At 56.9% G+C, this 19,285-nt stretch overlaps 1 protein-coding gene across 3 annotated transcripts in view; it reads right to left on the minus strand.

The window, feature by feature from the left end:
* Positions 1-2,206: 2,206 nt before the first annotated feature.
* The window catches only part of CAPN15 (calpain 15), a 62,005-nt gene continuing 44,926 nt past the window's right edge, over positions 2,207-19,285 (minus strand). For all 3 annotated transcript variants that reach the window (XM_030482695.1, XM_030482693.1, XM_030482694.1), the window contains 11 exons: positions 16,497-18,000; positions 12,600-12,808; positions 12,205-12,388; positions 8,918-9,141; positions 7,579-7,704; positions 6,724-6,876; positions 6,391-6,552; positions 5,478-5,707; positions 5,134-5,294; positions 4,664-4,842; positions 2,207-4,008 (listed from right to left, as the gene is read on the minus strand). In XM_030482695.1, the coding sequence (XP_030338555.1) occupies positions 3,831-4,008; positions 4,664-4,842; positions 5,134-5,294; positions 5,478-5,707; positions 6,391-6,552; positions 6,724-6,876; positions 7,579-7,704; positions 8,918-9,141; positions 12,205-12,388; positions 12,600-12,808; positions 16,497-17,978 (3,288 nt within the window). In that variant the 5' untranslated portion in view covers positions 17,979-18,000 and the 3' untranslated portion in view covers positions 2,207-3,830. The remainder of the gene's footprint in view (positions 4,009-4,663; positions 4,843-5,133; positions 5,295-5,477; positions 5,708-6,390; positions 6,553-6,723; positions 6,877-7,578; positions 7,705-8,917; positions 9,142-12,204; positions 12,389-12,599; positions 12,809-16,496; positions 18,001-19,285) is intronic.

Raw genomic sequence — 19,285 nt, forward strand, 5'->3', positions numbered from 1 at the left:
GGCAGCAGGAGCAGCATGGTGGGCTCATGTGCCTGCAGCAGTTAACTTGGTGTCCTCGAGGTGACTTGTGCCATCACTTGGCTTTTTGTAGCCACAGCCCCTTGATGGGGTCTTGCACCATGCCAGAGCCTGGTGGGACAGACCTCTTGCTGCCCTTGCTGTCACACACATGATGTGTTCATATGGGTCAGTACAACAGCACTCTTCCTCCATCCTCCCCCCGCCACGTCCTGCTCTCTGTCCTTCCATCCATTCTTCCCTTCAGACCCACCGCTCTCACTGCCCATCCCCATTTTGGCCCTCACACCTCAGGCTCAAGACATGACAGTGTCAAGGGACACCAAAGGTACTGTGGAAATCACACACTGCTCCAAAGCTGGTGTGTCAAATACAATCGCATCCTCTGACGCACAATTACAGGGACTCACAGAAGAGTTCATGCTGGTTCAACCCTTGAAAATGATGCACAACTACAGTTTGATTTCACCTCCACCCCTTCCACGGCCACACCACCACCCAGTCAGTGACCCAGAAAGTGTTCTAAGGGCTCTCCGTGGTGTCTGGGTGGCTCAGGGTCAGGGGCAGCATCCGCTGACACCTGTGTGCCTGCTCCTGGGAGCTGCTGTCCCCTCCACGCACCAGCCCACCTGGTTCCTGAGCATTCCGGCAGCATCAAGCTCCTGGCACGGCAGGATTTGCCCCCAGCACGATGGCCAGGATGCGGCTCCAGGGAGCTGTGGCCATGTGGAAAGCAGGATGCAGTTCCCACCTGGGCTGGCCACGTGGCCTCCATCACGACACGGGCCACCACCGAGTCACCAGGCTGAGATGTCTGAGTGTGTCCCCAGCACTGAGCAGCACAGGGCTGGGTGGGAGGACCCTGCTCACATGTGGGGCTGCCCCATGGGGGTGACGGGCAGCGGTTTGAGCCACACAACCCCTCAGCATCCCATGGAGGCAAGGGCGAGGGCAAGGGGGTGCGGCGGGAGGGTTAAACCTGCCTCTGCCACACGGCTCCTCTTATGAACAGACTGAGGGGAGCAGCAGAGCCCTCCCCACCAAAATTAGCTCTCCATCTGTTTCTCCCCGGCTGAGGCTGATGGCTTGTGACAGGGCCTCCTGAATGCAAAGATGTTTCGCCTGGAAAAATCTATTAGGAGTTGCTGTAAGAAAGACTAAATTCCTCTCCTTCTGTCTCTCCCCACTGGTCTGAAGGTGCCCACCCCAGGCGGGAGTGGGCTGGCAGCCGGTGCCGCCACTCAGCCGGAAAGTGCTGCCTGCGCCAGCCGGCCCCTACTGGAGACAAGGGGAGGATGGGAGCAGCCCTGCGTGGTGTGAGGGTGCAGAGCATCACAGAACTGGGCAAAGGTTTGGGTCGAAGGGACCTTAAAGCTCATCCAGTTCCAACCCCCTGCCACAGGCAGGGACACCTTCCACTAGACCAGGTTGCTCCAAGCCCCGTCCAGCCTGGCCTTGAACACCGCCAGGGATGAGGCAGCCACAGCTTCTCTGGGCAAAATGGCTTTAATGGCTTTAACCTGACAGCGGGGAGACTGAGATGAGCACCACCCTGTGAGGGTGCTGATGCGCTGGCACAGGTTGCCCAGAGAAGCTGTGGCTGCCCCATCCCTGGCAGTGTTCAAGGCCAGGTTGGACATAGGGGCTTGGAGCAACCCGCTCTAGTGGAAGGTGTCCCTGCTTGTGGCAGGGGTTTGGAAGCAGATGAGCTTTAAGGTCCCTTCCAATCCAAACCAGTCTGGGATTCTATGAGTCTCAAAAGCCATCCATCCCCAGCCTGGCCACGGTGTCGGAGATGCACCGGGCATAGCCGTGGCACCATCACACCCCTCGCCCATCCTGGTGTTGATGGAGAAACTGAGGCAGGAGGAGCCCTGCCCGGGCACGGAAGGCAGAGACAGGCAGCGGGTGCCCTCTCCCGGCAGAGCCGCAGCCCTGCTCGACCCTGGGAATGCCTGGATTTAGCTTCTCTGTTCCGCTTTCCGCCCTCCACGCCCCGAAATGCCCCTAAAGACACCTACAACTCAACTTCACCCTTTCTTTAGGGCTCAGCTCTAAAGACAGACAGACACCGATGGACACCCATCACTATTATGAAACGGCTTCAAGACTCTACTAGGACCCAAAATTTCTCCATCCCCCTCATCCCTGCATCCCTCCCACAGCCGAACACAGCAAAACCAGCAGCTTCAGTACAAAACAAAACTTTATTTGGTCCGTCAGAACCTGAGTTTGAAAACCACCCATGGATAATTCGTATCGTACAGGGATTACTGGTTTGATTTACAGCTGATAAAATATCCTATGATTCTGAAGAGCTGGGCAGTATTTACAGGGTTAAAAATATTCACAGCTCAGAGAGACGGAAAGAAAGAGGGCAAAAAAGTGAAGGACAAATCAAAAGAGGAAAGAGCGGGGAAGGGAGAAAACAGAATGAAGATACAGGCAGAGCTTGGCTCAGTGGCTGTGGGCAGGGACAGTGACAGCGCAGCCACCGTCCCCCCCGCCCGGGGACACAGGGACACGCTGGGCAAAGCCACAAGCCACCATCCATCCCTGCCCGCGCAGGCGTTGGGGTGCAGGCAGCCCCCCAGCACCATTCCAGTGCCCAGCATCACCCGCCCCATGCCGAACTGCACATTCACACGGCTTGGGAAGGAAGGGGAGCACCAGGGGAGCCCCAAAACACACACACACCCACACACACACACACACCCCCCCACCCCCTCGTGTCAAGCCAGAGAGCCACCATGCCCTGAACAGGGGGGAGAGCTAGCAGCACCCCACAGCTCCTGCAAGCCTTTGCCTTGTGCTCACTGCTGCCCACAGGGCTTGCTGTCTAAGGATGGGGTGCTCTGCTTTCCCTCCTGCTAAAATCACACCCCCCAGGACACAGCAACATGGTAAAGCCATGGGAGCTGCTCCCCAGAGACCGGTTCTGGAGCCATCACCCCTCAGCAGGGCATGGGGAGGCCCCAGGGGGGGCTGAGCCCGACTCAGGGCCATGGCTTCACTCCAGGCACTGCTCCCAATGGCCGCCTTTGCATAGTGACACTGTGTGACAAGGTGAGCGGGGTCCCTGCTGCCACTGCACTGCCAAGCATCACCCCATGGCCTCGCTGCCCACCCCAAGCAGTGGTCGCCGAGGTCACCCCGAGGGGTGGGGAAAACCCCCTGCAGCAGCTTTCTCAAACAACCCAGCATCTTCTCCTCCCCAGCCCCAGCACCCGGGACACACGAAGTGGATGGGGGGGTCCAACCATGAGCGGCACCATGGTGACCCCGGCACCCCCTGCTATGGTACCTTGGTGCCACGTTGATCCTGGCAGCAGACAATGGGGGGGAACAAGACAGTGGGAAGGGCCTGGGGACAGATGGAGGGTCACACAGATGGACAGACATCAGAGGTATATTCTTATTTTTGCAGTGCCAGGGCCCTGGCACCGCGGGAGGGGGCAGAGTCCTGAGCGTGGTGCCTGGGAAGGGCCTTGACAGCAACCTCCAGCCCCCCCCTCTCCCGCAGACCCCGCTGCAGGCTGAGGGCACCGGCCCCAGAGCAGGTTTGGGGCAGGAGGGATCCTGAGATGGCCCCGTGCCCACAGCCTCTCACTCTTCATCCAGTGCACGAGGGTCTGGAGGCATCAGGGCCAAGGGAGCAGTGGGCAGAGCTGGTCCTGGCCCTGAGAGCTCACCAAGTGCTGTGTGTTGATGCTCCGGCTCTGCCCCACAGCACTGACAGCTCAAGGGTGACCCCAGGCCAGAGGCTCAGTGCAGAGAAGGGGGAAGCGGAGCAGGGAGTGGGAGGTGCTTCGTCATAGGGGCCGTGGGCCGTGGAGCCCTGCGACCTCGGGCGTGAGCAGCGGGTTGTGGGTGCCCTTCGTCAACATCCAGTCATTGAGGAAGGCCTGGGTGGCTTTGCGGTGTGCCAGGCGGTGGGTGATGGAGAAGCCGGCGTTACCCTCCAGCTGAGAGAGAATCACCAACACTTGCCTGCAAAGAGAGCGGCGGGCTCAGGGCCAGGCAGCTGCCTCTGCCCTGGCGATAGAACCATAGACTCAACCAGGTTGGAAAAGACCTTTAAGCTCATCAAGTCCAACCATTCCTCAGCACTGCCAAGGCCACCACTAAACTGTGTCACTGAGGGCCTCGTCTACACGGTCTGGGAACACTTCCAGGGATGGTGACCCCACCACTGCCCTGGGCAGCCTGTTCCAATGCCTGACCACCCTCTGGGGAAGGGATTGTTCCTAATATCCAGTCTAAACCTCCCCTGGTGCAACTTGGGGCCATCTCTCATCCTATCACTTGTTACCTGCGAGAAGTGACTGACCCTACCTCCTGGCTCCATCCTCCCTTCAGGTAGTTGTAGAGAGCGATAAGGTCCCCCTGAGCCTTCTCTTCTCCAGACTAAACCTCCCCAGTTCCCTCAGCCGTTCCTCATCACAATTGTGATCCACGCCCTTCACCAGCTCATTGCCCTTCTCTGGACCTGCTCCAGCACCTCAATGTCTCTCTCGCAGTGAGGGGCTCAGATGACGTGATGTCACCCCAGTGCCCACCCTCTGCCTGCACCTCCCTGCCAGCCCCAGGCCCTGCCTGGCTCCAAGCCTCCTGCCTGCCCTCGCCACCTCTGCCTACCCCAGACCTGTGCAGGGGGGGGACGCTGTCCTGTGTTTTGAGGCTCCCGCGTGTGGAGACGACGTTGAAGCTGTCGGTGCAGTCGCACTGGACGTGCAGGTAGGACTTGGGGTGCCGGTTCTCCACCACCACGATGAGCCCTGCCCAGCCGTGCGTCAAGTAGTAGCAGGTCATCCCCTCGCGGCCCTGGGGCAAAGAGCAGGGTTAGGGCTGGGAGGCCTACAGGCACCCCTGCTCCAGTCTCAGCCCCTGGCCTAGCATCTTCCACCTCCACCTGCTGGGGTACACCAAGCAGCAAAGGGGGTGGGTAACCATGGGGTTGAAGGGGACGAGATGGCAGCCAGGGCTGGCACAACCCTGCCTGACCCCTGCCAGACTGCGGACACAGCAGAGGCAGGGTCCAGGCTCCCACTGGCAGCACCATCCCGACCCCACCGCAGCCACAGGCAGCCCCTGCCCTGTGCCTTCTGCACCCACCTCATGGCGCTCGCCCTTGTTCTCAGTCAGCAGGATGATGGCATCTGCCAACGTGGTGGGCTGTGCCTCCACCTGCTCCACCATCACCAGCCGGGAGCTGTAGATAGCCAGGATATAGCTGGAATAATCAGTGGCTGGTCGGCTGCTGGTGGGACTGGATGCTGCAGAGACACATGGAGGAAGGAGGGATCAGTGGCACTGTCTCCAAGCCCACAACCCCCAGGAGTAGGGTTGCTGCATTTGGAAGCAACCTCCACTCGCATCAAGGTCCCTGTGGTGAAGGTCAAGGGCTTTGCCACTGCTGCCCACCGCAAAGGAGCATGGCTGTGTCGGGAGCCCCTCACCCTGGGCAGCGTTGGGCCCTGCCAGGGCAATGTTCCAGTGGTTGAAGGCACAGCACACCACGGCATACTCGCCCGGCTCCAGCATGACATCGCAGTTGACGAACTTCTTGACGGCCCGTTTGCTGTGAGCCATCAGCCGGCCCAGACTCAGCTTGTTCCCGCTGGTGAAGGTGGCCCGGAAGACCATGATGCACAGGTCCAGCAAGTGGCTGTCCACTGCATCCGACCGCCTGTGCCGGGAGGGGAGAAGGGTCACATGTCACCCCAGTGCCAGCCTGCGGAGCATGGGGAGGGCATGGGCAGGATGGCAGATCCAGAGGAAGGGTTACCATAGGATCCCAGTCTGGGCTGGGGTGGAAGGGACCTTAAAGCTCATCCAGTTCCAACCCCCTGCCACGGGCAGGGACACCTTCCACTAGAGCAGGTTGCTCCAAGCCCCTGTGTCCAACTTGGCCTTGAACACTGCCAGGGATGGGGCAGCCACAGCTTCTCTGGGCACCCTGTGCCAGCGCCTCAGCACCCTCACAGGGAAGAACTTCTGCCTAAGAGCTCATCTCAGTCTCCCCTCTGGCAGGTTAAAGCTATTCTCCCTTGTACTGTCCTTACAGGCCCTTGTCCAAAGCCCCTCTCCAGCTTTCTTGTAGCCCCTTTAGGCACTAGAAGCTGCTCTAAGGTCTCCTTGGAGCCTTCTTTTCCCCAGGCTGAATATCCAAACTCTCTCATCCAGTCCTCCTGCTGCCACAAGTTCCAGCCTCAGAAACAAGCACATGTTCAGGGCTTGGGTTTTGGCTACAACAAAAAGCAGATCTCAAGAACTGGAGAAATGGGGACTCGCCCCTGAGCTCTGTGACCCTGCAGGATGGCCTGGGATGAGAGGGTGATGTGTTTGGGCTTTCTCTCAGGTCCAGCTCACCTGCTGCCCTCCTGGAAGAGGGCGAACTCCAGGGCAGCACGCTCCAACACCGTCAGCGATGTCACCGTCACCGGCCCGCTGGCCTTGTTGGGGAACATGCCCTGCACACGCACCTCGTGCCAGTCCGAATGGAGCTTGCAGATATCCACTGAGTCAAAATACCTGTGGGGAAGCTAGGCTTAGCCCTGACAGGGTGCTTTGTGGGGACACTGCTCTGTCCTCATGCAGCCCCTGGCAACCCTTGGTCCTGCCCACCCCACCTTGACCCCCATGTCCTGTTTTCTGTCCCCTGCCTGGATGCCCACCCCAGTAGCCTCCTGGGTGCTACCGTACTTGATGAAGTCGCTGTACTCCATCCAGAAGACACCTTCACTGCTGCCGTGGGGCATCAGGTCATGCCGCAGTGGAGTTGGCCAGTGTGGCCACTCATCGGACCAGCTCCCGTTCCAGGAGAAGCGGCCCCAGGGGTTTCGGAGCCGCAGTAACCTAGGGGAAAAGGGAAATAGTGTCAGAGGCCCAGAAGGAAGGCGAGCACAAGGAAGATCACCTCTGAGATGCTCTCCCAGATCTGTAGATCCAGCCAGCCTCCTGCAGAGGGCATGATGCCACTTCTACCCCTGCCTTTCAAAGCCCTCACAGCATCCTAGACCTAATTTTCCACCCCCACTGTGGCTGGAGATGCTCTTGACCAGCAGCTCTGGACCTGCTGCAGCTCCCTCTGCCCTTCCCTGACCAAGGGGCCTCCAGCCAGGCACTGCAGGGGAGAGGCTGATGAGTGTGATGTGGCTGGAAATGGGGCTTCACAGAGCACCCAGGCTGTTGGGAGGCAGCACCCATTTCTATCCTCCACCATCCAAAGATGAGAATGGTGCCCTGACTACCTCATGCAAGAGCTCAGCTCAATCTTCTGCGTCTTGTGAGACCCGGTGAACCATTCTGCATCATAGGGTGTGCTGGGGCAGAGCAGCCCTGGATGTGGAGGCAGTGCCCAGCAGGGCAGCTTATATGACAACAGCACTTACATGACACCCTGGGACGGAGAAACAGCCTTTGCTGGCCATGAGGATGGGACACTGAAGAGCCCCCGAGGTCTTGTCCACCTGCACTCAATTATCCATCCCCAGGGTTTCTGCTCAGGCTGTGGCAGGAATGTCTGCTGGACCACACCAGCCTCCACCCCGAGCTCACCTGAAGCCCTGGACATCCCGCACATCCAGGATGGAGTACGCATGTCGTGGACGGAGACCCATACTCTCGTAGGCCACATCATCCACCTTCATGTTGCCTCCTCCGCAGGACGCGCCCATGAGGAACCTGCACAAGGGAACAGCAAAACCTTCAGTGTCCTGCCAGGCCTGGTATGGGGGGAAGCTCATCCCTACTGCTCAAGACATGGGACAGGCTCCCCACAGGAGCTTCCTGGATATTCCCTCTCTGCAACAACACTAAACCTCCTCAGCCACACAGAAAGGCAAGTGGTGCATCTGCCTCCCCTTTGCAGGCTGCTGGCCCCTGTGGGGGTGAGGACAGGTTATTTGGGGTGGGAGATCTACACCAGCCAGGCTTGGGGGGACACTACATGCTGGGACCTATCAGCCTCCCATGTGCCTTCAGCTAACCCGACGGCCCTCCCGCTCCTCCTGCCAGAGCAATGAAGTGTTTGAATCATAGCACATGAGGTTGGAAGGGATCTCAAGGATCATCTGGCCCAACCTTTCCAGGCAAAGCATGACCCAGAGTGGATGTGCCAGCACCCTGTCCAGTCAGATCTTAAGGGTGTCCAGTGTTGGGGAGTCACCACTTCCCTGGGGAGATTATTCCAGTGACTGGTTGTTATCATTGGGAAAAATTTGCCTCTTGTGTCCAGCTGGCACCTCTCCAGGAGTAACTTGTGCCCATCACCCCTCCTCTTTTCATGTGACTCCTTGTAAAAAGGGAATCTCTGTTTTCTTTGTAGCCACCCTTTAAATGCTGGAACATGGTGATAAGGTCTCCCCTGGGCCTTCTCTTCTCAGTGCTGAACAGTCTCAGCTCTCTCAGCCTTTCCTCACATGCTTCCCAGTCCTTGTGGCCCCCCTCTGGATCCTCTCTACCTGTCCACATCTTTTTTGTATATATTTTTACTTTTGCTTTTGCTTTGTCTCCTACAGACTGCCTAGAGTCATGCCCAGGTATGGCCAGCAAAGGTGCAATGTGTATGGGTGGGAGACATGTGTGAGGCCAAGCACTTAACAATACAAACACCACTGAAAGCAAAGCAAGCGGGCTGGATGCCGGCCACTTCACAACTCCTGCAAGACAGCAGTAAATGCGCACAGGAACTTCACCAGCATTTTCATTTCATTTGAAAATGAAACAAAGGAGAAAGAATTTCTGACGAATTTAAAGGGGGAGCTCCACCAGTGCTCCAGATGAGGTGGTAGACTCCATCAGCCCCTCTCCTCTGAGCCTCTCCAAGAGTGGTCCCCCCTTCCCCCCTCTCCAAGTGTCCCTGCTCCTGCCACAGCACCCTCCTGCCTTGTCTTACCCAGCCTCCTTAGAACTCAGCATTTTGGCCCAGATGAGGTCAGTGTCAATGGGCTCCTCGCGAGGGTTAGTGGAGCTGACCTGCAGCATCAGGCTCTCGCAGGGCGCACCCGTTAGTGTAGCCAGGCCTTCAATAGCACGCCCTGCCTGGAGGGCAAAGTACGAACCATGGAGCTTGGCCAGCGCCTTCTCAATGAGGGCGACCCACAACTGCTTCCTCTGGGCCTGTGGAAAGAGGGAGAAACACGTCACAAGCTGCCAAAGGCAAGGGATGGGAAAGCAAAAGCCGCACATGCAGACAAAGCGAAGCCGCTCACACCCACCCATCTGGTGGAGATGGAGAGGCAGGAGCAGCAAGACCAGACACCAGGAGCTTGGTTGCATGAGGAAGAACCCATTCTCTACCTGCTCAGTGTTTTGTTTGCACAGTTTAATTCCCCTTAGGAAAACATCCTGGAGTGAATGTCTGTCAGACAGAGCTGCACCCTTAGGTGTCTGGGCAGTCAGGCTGGCAGGGCGGGTGCCCAACATTACAAGCTAACTGTCCCTTCCTTCTGCTTCAACCTGGATTGAAAAGGGTTTAATAATCATAGAATCACAGACTGGTTTGGGTTGGAAAGGACCTTAAGATCATCCAGTTCCAACCCCCATGCCACAGGCAGGGACGCCTCACACCAGACCATGTCGTCCAAGCCCCGTCCAACCTGGCCTTGAACACTGCCAGGGATGGAGCATAATGGAAGAGGCTATCGAGCACATCTGTAACAGCTGCCTTTCACTCACACACTGCTGCAAACCAAAACCAACACACCTTTGGTGGAGGAGGCTGCCTAGAGCACACACGGAGGTGGGACCGGTTAGATTTCACCCATGGAACAGTGACACTGTTTCAAGGACAAGCTCCAAGATCTCCCAGGCAGACAGGCAAAGGCCTCTCCAGCACAGGGACAGTGGCAAGATGTTGTGGCAAGATGCAAGTTTTCCAGGGGAGAAAGCTCCCCCTGGAGACACGTTGTTCTGGTGCCAGGCTATTGCTCTAGGCATCTCTAGGCTGATTATAGATTAGAGAAGAAATGGAGACACTGCATTAATGCACCCAGAGGTTTGCAAAGCCTCCATCGGCCACAGGCTCGGGGTGCAGCCATCACCACCATGTCCAAGTCACTGCAGGGTGCAGCCTCCAGCTGTGCTTCACCTCTCATCCCCAGCATGCTAAGACACCTCAGCTCCAACCCTGCATGCAGTGAGGATGTCAAGGGGAAGGTGCATGAGGGCAGAAGGCAAGGAGACATTTACCAGCCCCTACAACCCCAGAAAATCAGGTTTTTAGCCAGTGCTTGGGGGGTAAAGCCCTGATGCAGTGTGACTGTGTGCCCAGGTGGCAGCCGAGAGCTGGGAGAGAAAAGGAGGGCCCTGAAGATTTCTTTCCTATGGATAAAGAAAGCTTACAAGTGCTTTTCACTGGGTTTTGAGTCCCTTACTCAACAAAATCCATGTTGGTTTTTCTGCCTGAGCCACAGCCGGGGAGCTTGGGAAAGAACCCGATTTTCCTTTGTTTTTAAAACTCTCTGGTTTTGCTTTCTTAGCTCCCACAGCTAAACACTCGGTGGAAAAATCTTGCCACCATTCAGATGCCCCTGGAAACACATGTAAGGCAAGGCCAGCTCATGAGAAACCTTCCATCAATAATAACAATAATAATAATAATAGCAGACTTGAAACTTGTAACAAAGGAAAGACGGATGGAAACTAAAAAAGAAAATAAAGAGACAGGTAAATCTTATGCTGAAAATAAAGAAATGCATCTGGATCCTCTGTGTACTGAGAGGCAAAATGTAGACACTGACCCCTCTTTCTTCCCCTCTCTAAAGTTTTCTCTTTAACAGGACTAGCTTCCAGCAGTTTTGCCCCACTCAGTGCCCCTGTGTCCCAGGGGAAGATCCTCCACACTGCTGGGAATGTGGCCAGGCAGCTTGGACAGCTCTATGTCCCCGCCCAGAGCCATGGGCAAGGAGGGCTCTGGAGCCAACTGTGCTGGGGCTGCTGCTGCCCCATGAGGCCTGTGAGCTCCGACACAGCCCTGGGACAATCAGCAGTTGCCCCAGCACTGGGCCACCTCCACCCTGCAGAGGGCACAGGCTACCAAGCACACTGAAGCTGTATCAACATTAAGGTTCTCCAAATCCTAGAATCATATAGAACGGTCTGGGCTGGAAGGGACCTTAAGGCTCATCCAGTTCCAACCCCCAGCCATGGGCAGGGACACCTTCCACTAGAGCAGGTTGCTCCAAGCCCCTGTGTCCAACCTGGCCTTGAACACTGCCAGGGATGGGGCAGCCACAGCTTCTCTGGGCACCCTGTGCCAGCGCCTCAGCACCCTCACAGGGAAGAGCTTCTGCCTAAGAGCTCATCTCAGTCTCCCCTCTGGCAGGTTAAAGCCATTCCCCCTTGGCCTTACCTTCAGGCCCCATTTCCCCAGCCAGAGTCACGTCCTGACATGTACACGTGGTGTGGGGCTGTGTGTATTTTAAAACAGGACTGGGATTTGCAGAACAAAAAGTCCAACCCATCAGTCGTGGGTCCGTGGCTCCTCCTGACAGTGGCACTTTGTTTTCTTTGTCAGGTTTTGCCGCCTGAGTTTCAATAAAGACGTTCTCAGTCTCCTTCATGGACGTGATCCCAGCAAGCGCCGCTGGGCCTGGCAGGCGGGAAGGACACGACAGCACTCATGGCCTGAAGTGGCTGCGGGAGCTCCGTTCATCCCAGCAGATGCCACCTGAGTGTGCTCAGAGCAACTGGGCACTGGCTTGAAACAGGCTGATTTGTTGTCCCTCCCTCTCCACGGTCCCTCCCTGGCAAAGCCAGGCTGCCAGACCTCCCCGCGGAGGAAAGCAACAGCTTTCCCTCAGCCCCCCACTGTACAAAATACTCAGGTTAAAAGAGTTTCCTTTTGCTGTGAAGAACAAAGGTGGCTTCTCGTGCTAGCGAAGTGCAGGGAGGAGTGAGGGAAAGGCAACTGCAAATGAAACTTCTCCATCACAGCCTGGAAAATGCCAAAGAGGCCTAAATGGCTTTATATTATGGCCTCAAAGAGTTCATTTGTCTTGAGGGCACAGCAAAAAGCAGGGTCCTGAGCTGCAAACACAACACGCAGCACGAGAGTAGGTGCCTCACAGCAGTCCCTCTTACCACTGCCTCTCCTGGGAGAACTGGGGATGAGCCTCCCCCATCCCTGTGGGGCAGTTCCCACCCCATCCCATCACTCCTTTACCCCTCACGGCCGCTGACCTGTGAGAAGAGGAGGAACCCACACTCATCGCAGGGCAGCATGTCATCCACCAGCACCGTGGTCCACGTGCCGTCCTTGCAGAGCCGCACTTGGTAGGCACCCTCGGGACACAGCGTCCTGGTGATCATCACCCGCTCCACCAGCTCGGGCCGCTCGGCCAGCACGGCCAGGGCACTCAGGAACCTGCCAGGGGGACGTGACGTGGCATGGGCAGGCAGCAGGCAGCTGCCCAGCCAAGCAGGCAGCATGGTAAGGGGTGAGGCAGAGGATGGGAACATGCCCCGGGGCATAAATGGGTTTGAGTAGGGCTGAGGGGTCTGATCTGGAGCTGGATGAAGGAGGGTGGAAAGGACAAAGGGGCAGGAAAGTGTCAGCCCGGCTCACTCGCCCTTACCAGCAGTTTCCCAGCAGTCCCTGCAGGATATCTGAGGGCCTGGGTGTCCGAAACACCGACCACTTCACCGACCGGTCCTTGAAGATGCTACAGTTGATTTCGTGGGGTCGCAGCCACTGTTTCACCCTCTGCTGCACGCTGTCGCCTTCTGGGAATCCCACGGACTTAGGCCCAGGGTGGAAACTGTCATCTACAAAATTGACTTTGTTCTGCGAGAGTGAAAGGGAAGGAGAGCATCAGTGTGCTGCTGTGTAGCTCCCTGGGGTCCCCTGTGATGGGGCTGGCACAGAGAGCCCCCCGTGCACCCTCAGGCCTCCTGCCTGGGCAGCCCCTTTTGATGCAGGGGACAGCAGTGGGGGCGGGTGTCTGCTGGCAATGGCACAGATGCATTTTGTGCCTCAGGTCCAGCGTCCAGCCCAGCCACGAGCTGGTGCAGCTCTCCAGCCTGCAACTCAAATCTGCCTTTTTGTGTTTCACAGGAACCTCCCCTAGCAGGGACCGTCTCATGCTTTGTGCTGGTGCTAAAAGCTGGACCGGGGGGGACCTTGGCTGCCTCTAGAAGTGGCAAAGCACGAGGAGAGCAAGCCTGCAAGGAGCCAGCTGGCAAACACTCACTGCTCAACACGACCCCTTGGCTAAGGGCTGAGCTGCTCCTGCTCCAGCGGGGACACGCTGGGCTTGGCAGTCTTGTGCCACCCCCTAGGCACATTCATGGAGGATGCTAGGGGCAGCTTTTGCAATTGGATTTGGCCAGACCACAAACAGGCAAGGAATTCCAGAATGAAGGTATCCCACAGCTGAGCCCATATGCAATAGCTGCTGCATACTAAATAATATAGAACTGTAGAATCCCAGAATCCCAGACTGATTTGGATTGGAAGGGACCTTAAAGCTCATTCAGTTCCAACCCCCTGCCACAGGCAGGGACACCTTCCACTAGAGCAGGTTGCTCCAAGCCCCTGTGTCCAACTTGGCCTTGAACACTGCCAGGGATGGGGCAGCCACAGCTTCTCTGGGCACCCTGTGCCAGCGCCTCAGCACCCTCACAGGGAAGAGCTTCTGCCTAAGAGCTCATCTCAATCTCCCCTCTGGCAGGTTAAAGCCATTCCCCCTTGGCCTGTCTCTACAGGCCCTTGTCCAAAGCCCCTCTCCAGCTTTCTTGTAGCCCCTTCAGGCACTGGGACCTGCTCTAAGGTCTCCCCTTAAGGAGCCTTCTCTTCTCCAGGCTGAACAACAAATGGTCTGAAGGGTGGATAATCCTGAAGTTACTAGCCACAATGTCAGGATGGAAGCACAGAACTTTATCCAGTGGAGAAAGGAGGCTTTTCCAGACAGTTGAACACAGGGTGAAATAAGAACCAGGATTTCTTTGTTATTGGTAATTAAATGAAATTAAATTCTTTCAGCAAAAGCCAGCTACAATTTAAATTAGCTTTTATGCACAGCAAACTAGTAGTTGTCCTTCCTCTTTTGTTGCAATCCTACATCAATGCTTTCTACATGGTGTCTCAATTAGCACTTCCAGCTTCTCTTTTGCAGTAAGGTGTTTTTCAGCTAAGAGATGACACTGTTCAAATACTGATGTGAGCCAAGGACATGTCCCAGGGCATGCTGGCTTTCCTCAGGGGGGCATCTGCTCCCTGACCAGCACCCTCATCCCAGCCTCCCTCCTCAGGGAGCAGCAGGGTTCCTCGGGGCCTCGCTGTGCAGGACCATGTGGGCACTAAGCATGCAGCAGTCCTGGAGTCACAGGATGAGCTTGCTGTCCCTCATGGAGTCCCTGGGGTGCTTTTCCAAGAAGAAGCAGCCTTCGGCCTCGCTGCTATCATGGCCAGGGTCTCAGCAGAGCCAGACAGGACTGCAGGAACCTGGATGTGAGCCCATGGACTTCACCAGCAGGATGATGGAGGCAATGTGAGAGCCATAGCAGTGCATTCCCCAGCAGCATCAGGGAAGCCTGCTTAACGAGCTAGTTACCTTTACATCATAATGTCTCCCTTCATGTATTTCTAAATGCTTTAGAGAAGTTGTCACCACCAATATCCCTGTGAGATGGAGGGAAGGAGAGTCACAAGAGCTGCAGGAGCAGCACCAGAGTGGAGGGAAGAGGAGCAGGTACCTCCTCCTGTGCCCAGCAGCGATGAGCCTGCTCACAGATGGTGCCAGACAAGCTCTGGTTATTTTTCCTGCAAGGTGATAAATCCAGGCATTGGACCTCCTTCACTCTTGCTGCTCTGCCAACAACCCCCTTCAAGTCCTTCTGGAGCAGAGACGTGACCATGGCCACTGTCACCTCCCCTGCGCCACATGGGCCAAGGAAAGCACTATCAGAAGTGAACTGTCTGATGGATGGAGGAAGAGGAAAACAGAGATGGGGCCTGCCCCCAGCACACAGGAATGCATCGCAGGCAGAGGTGCAGGGCATGACACGGGCAGCAAGAGCCCTGGGTTGTCTTTCTCTGCAGAATGTGCTGCTGCATGTTGTCATTCGGAAAGGGGAAAGGATGGTTAATCAGAGGAGAGAAGTGTGAGACAGTGGGATAAGCAAGAGCATCTGTTAGGATGGGCACGTAGCAATAAAATATCCCACAACCCCGAATCAGGATCATTCTCAACAGGTTCCCACCCAAGTCAAACATCCCTGTGGTCCCTGTCCGTGCAGGAGAGGCACAGGCATGGGCACACTCCTCAGACCAGGCAGGAAAAGCCTTGTCTGTATGCCAAAATGGGACTGCAACACCCTTTCCATTCTGGTTCAGAAGAGCTGGAGGCTTCCCCAGAAGGAGGCCAGAGAAAGAGCAGCATTCACAGGAGCGTCTTATGCCACTCGGGTTAAAACCAGGGCCATCAGAGCAGTGTTTGAGACTGAAACCCAAAAGATGGAGCCAGATGCTTCACACTGGTGTGTGCTCCTGAAACCCTCACCTGGAACCAGGCTCCAGCCAAACCTCAGTCGTCCTTCCCAGAACAGGGGTGACCCATTTGCAGCTGGGCATTCCAAACATCACTAAGGTCCAGCTCATGGTTCCTGAACACGTTCAGCTGCTGGTAGTGGCAGCAGTTCCTCTGCCTGCACCCTGCCAGTGCTCTGAGCCTCTGTCTGTTCCATCCCCACATTTCCTGCACGCACATGTGTCAGTGTTGCCACCAGCAAACCTGGCCACACTCTTTCACAGCTTTCCCCACACTTAGACAGGGAAGGAGCTGCACTGACCATCTAAGAATGTCCCCTTCAGCCTGGACGTTCTGTCTTACTGATTTAAAACATAGAATCATAGAATCACAGACTGGTTTGGGTTGGAAAGGACCTTAATATTATCTAGTTCCAACTCCCTGCCATGGGCAGGGATGCCTCACCCTAGACCATGTCGTCCAAGGCTCTGTCCAACCGGGCCTTGAACACTGCCAGGGATGGAGCATTTACACTTCTTTGGGCAACCTGTGCCAGTGTTCCACCACCCTCACAGGGAAGAACTTCTTCCTTATGTCTAACCTAAACTTCTTCTGTTTAAGTTTAAACCCATCACCCCCTGTTCTATCACTACAGTCTCTGATGAAGAGTACCTCTCCAAAATCCTTGTAGGCCTCCTTCAGATACTGGAAGGCTGCTGTGAGGTCTAAACATCACTAGGTTTCAGAGTTAACACTCAGACTCCATCATCCTTGGACCAGGAGTGAACTGTATGGGTCACCTTCACCCCAGAGATTCTCTTGCACCTATTTAAACTATTACATTTCAGTGTTAGCAACTAGAACCCTGCTGTTGCTGGTGAAGATCTTCTCTGGGGCACAGAAGGGAGCTTGCCTGTGCCAAGCAGTGCCCCAGCCCCACGAGGGAGGCAGGAGGGGCCCTCTCCAAGCACAGCCAGGAGCAAGAGCAGTTCAGTGAGCACTCACCTCCCGGCAGAAGGTCACAATGTTTTCCCACAGGGCTTTGGCCTCCCCCTCATCCGTCTGCCGCCTCTTCTCCACGTGCATGCTCTCCCGTCTCTTGAGGGGCTTGAGGCCCTTGCGCTGGGCCACATACTGCTGTGGGGTATGGCAGGCCACACAGTGCTTGGCCTTCAGCTCGTTGAGCAAGGTGCAGGCGGGACAAGCCCACTGGCCCGGCCTCTCCTGGCTGGAGGGCAGCTGGGATGGGAAGAGACGGGCGACCTTGCGTGCGGACGGGGCCCTGCCGCCGCAGGACGAGGAGCAGCAGCCGCCCTTGTCACCAGCACCGCAGTCAGGGCAACGTGGGGATGGCTCACCCTGCGTGCCATGCTCCTGGAAGCCGTGCAGCTTGGAGGAGCCGCAGGCTTTGCACTTCTGGGCCACGGTGGGGTTCTTGAGGGTGCACTTGGAACAGGACCATGTGGTGAAGTCCGGGCTGGAAGGGCTGCACGGGGTAAACCTCACCGAGTCCCCTGCCAGATTGATGGTGTCGCTGCCCTTCTGTGCGCTGCAAGCCTCACATTTGCCAGCCCCGGCAGAGTTAAGCAGAGAGCAGGAGCTGCACTTCCAATGGGAAGGACTGACCTCCATCTCCTCCTCCAGCACGCTCAGCCGCTTGTTGGACAGCAGGTCCTGGAAGCGGGCAGCGGGGGCAGCCCTGGCCTGACCCTGGGGAGAGCCCTTCTGCCCCGCTGTGCCCTGAGCCACGGGCTGGGGGGCTTCGGTACCTGGCATCTGCAGCTGGGGGGGCACTTCCCTGCGGCTCCGCGGCACAGGGTTGTTCTGCAGCCCTGGGGAGAAGGGACCGAAGGCTGGTATCTTCTGGGCCTCTTGTTCCATAGCCACCGGGCCCTGGGTGGCCACGGCGTCACTGTCAGAGATCTCTGTAGGGACTAAAGGCTGTGGGGTAGAGGGGGTCATGTGAAATCCTGCAGGGGTGATGACTTCAGGGACGACCAGCGCCTCTGGGGGGATCTTGGGCAGAGAGAGCTTCCGTGGGCCACCGCAGGCAGAGCAGGAGTTGGCCACCGGTGTATTATGCAGGGTGCAGCGCTGGCAAGCCCAGCCACTCTCCAGCTCCGCTTCATCAGGGCTTTTCCCCTCCGAGTCCTCACTGCTGCTTTCTGCCTTGGCAGCCTCCTCCTTGGACGTGCCCTTGGGCTCCACAAGCACAGTGGGCTTGGGCAAGATGCCATTGATGACAGGCAAGGGGGAGCCACTGGGTCCTGGCTCCGGGGTGAAGCCACATACCTCACAGGTTTCCTTGCCCAGAAAGTTCCTGAAGGTGCAGCGGGCACAAGCCCATTTCTGCTCCTCCACGCTGAGGCGCAGGATGTGGTTGAGGTCAGGCTTCTGGCGGGGGGCTTCACATATGGAGCACTGCCGCTGGCCAACGGGGTTCAGAAAGGTGCAGCGGGTGCAGGACCACTCGCGGACAGCAGCCATGGAGCCAGGAGAGTGGGAATGGCTGGAAGAGAAAAGACAACAGTGTGAGGCCAAGGCCACCCTGACCACGGGGGTACCACATGTGTCCTGGGCTGGCACAGTCAGCACCTTGCTTCCAGGAAGGGGACAACCATCAATCCAGTCATTGCTCTCCAGGCATTTGTTCCTCTGGCACTCACAAACTATTTTTCCAAGTCCATGGAAACGCACTGGCTTCCACCCAAAACACTTCAGGAAGGGCACAAGAAAGAGCCCCACAACCCCACTGGCCCTGCTCTCATGGCAGGGATACATCCTGGTGAGCAAGCACCCTGCCTCTGCACCCAACCTCAACATCTGGTACATCTGCAGCTTGCTTGCGACTCTCTGGAGGAGGCAACAGCCTTCCTGCTGTTCCGAGGGCAAATTCGTTCCCCCTTTGGTGTCACTCCAGCTTCACTTTCTGCTCCTTTCTCTCTTCTCCCCTTTTGGCTGGCCACCAGGGGCACACTGCTTATCCACACTGGGATAACTGTGTTATCCCATACCAGACACCACCAAGCAAGGAAAACCAGGTTTGTGGTGTACAGTGGTGCCTTCACCTGGCTATAGGCTGAGGCCAGAAGCCTGGCCCAGCCAGCCTGCAGCAGCTTCTGTGCTGGAGCCGAGGTGGATCGTGGTGCACCAGTGCCGGGACATGTCCCCTGCAGGTTCTGAGCTCAGGGAAATTGTGTCCCGGCTCCAGGTGTCCCTGCTTACCTGGGAAGTGCGGAGGTAACACCGTCAGCACCAGCCCTTGGTTTCAACCTCCAGTGATGCTCAAGAGACGCCCAAAACCCTGGTGGGGGAATGGGTCCAACACACGTTGTGCCAGGGCAAAAGGTCCTCACAATTTCTAGGCAGGTTCAATGTTCAGAAAGAAACGCAGCAGCAGCACCAGCTCCACAGCCCTCAGCAACCTCAGGGCTTGCAGGGAGCAGCTCTCCCTCTCCGCAGCCCTCCTGGTGCTTTCAGGAAGGTGAAGCCATGCTCGCACGTATGCTGACGAGTGGCTGAAGGAATCCCAGCCCTGCATGGTGCCCTTTGTCCCCTGCTCAGGGGCAGTTCTTGGAGTTTCGAGCAAAGGTAGGGCTGAAACAGAGCTTTCTGCTTCCTCTTCCTCCTTCAAACAAGGGCAAAACAGTTCTCCTTGAGGTAGCTGTGAAGCACAAGCCCAGAGCCCTCCTGCTGTGCACTCCTGCTCTCAGATGATGCAGCCAAGTCTAAAGTCCCAACCTTGAACCCAAGCTCCAGCCTAGCTGCACTCCTCTGCAGCCAAGCTGGCCCCC

The sequence above is a fragment of the Strigops habroptila genome, chromosome 4 (genome assembly GCF_004027225.2).
Source record: "Strigops habroptila isolate Jane chromosome 4, bStrHab1.2.pri, whole genome shotgun sequence".
NCBI lineage: Eukaryota > Metazoa > Chordata > Aves > Psittaciformes > Psittacidae > Strigops > Strigops habroptila.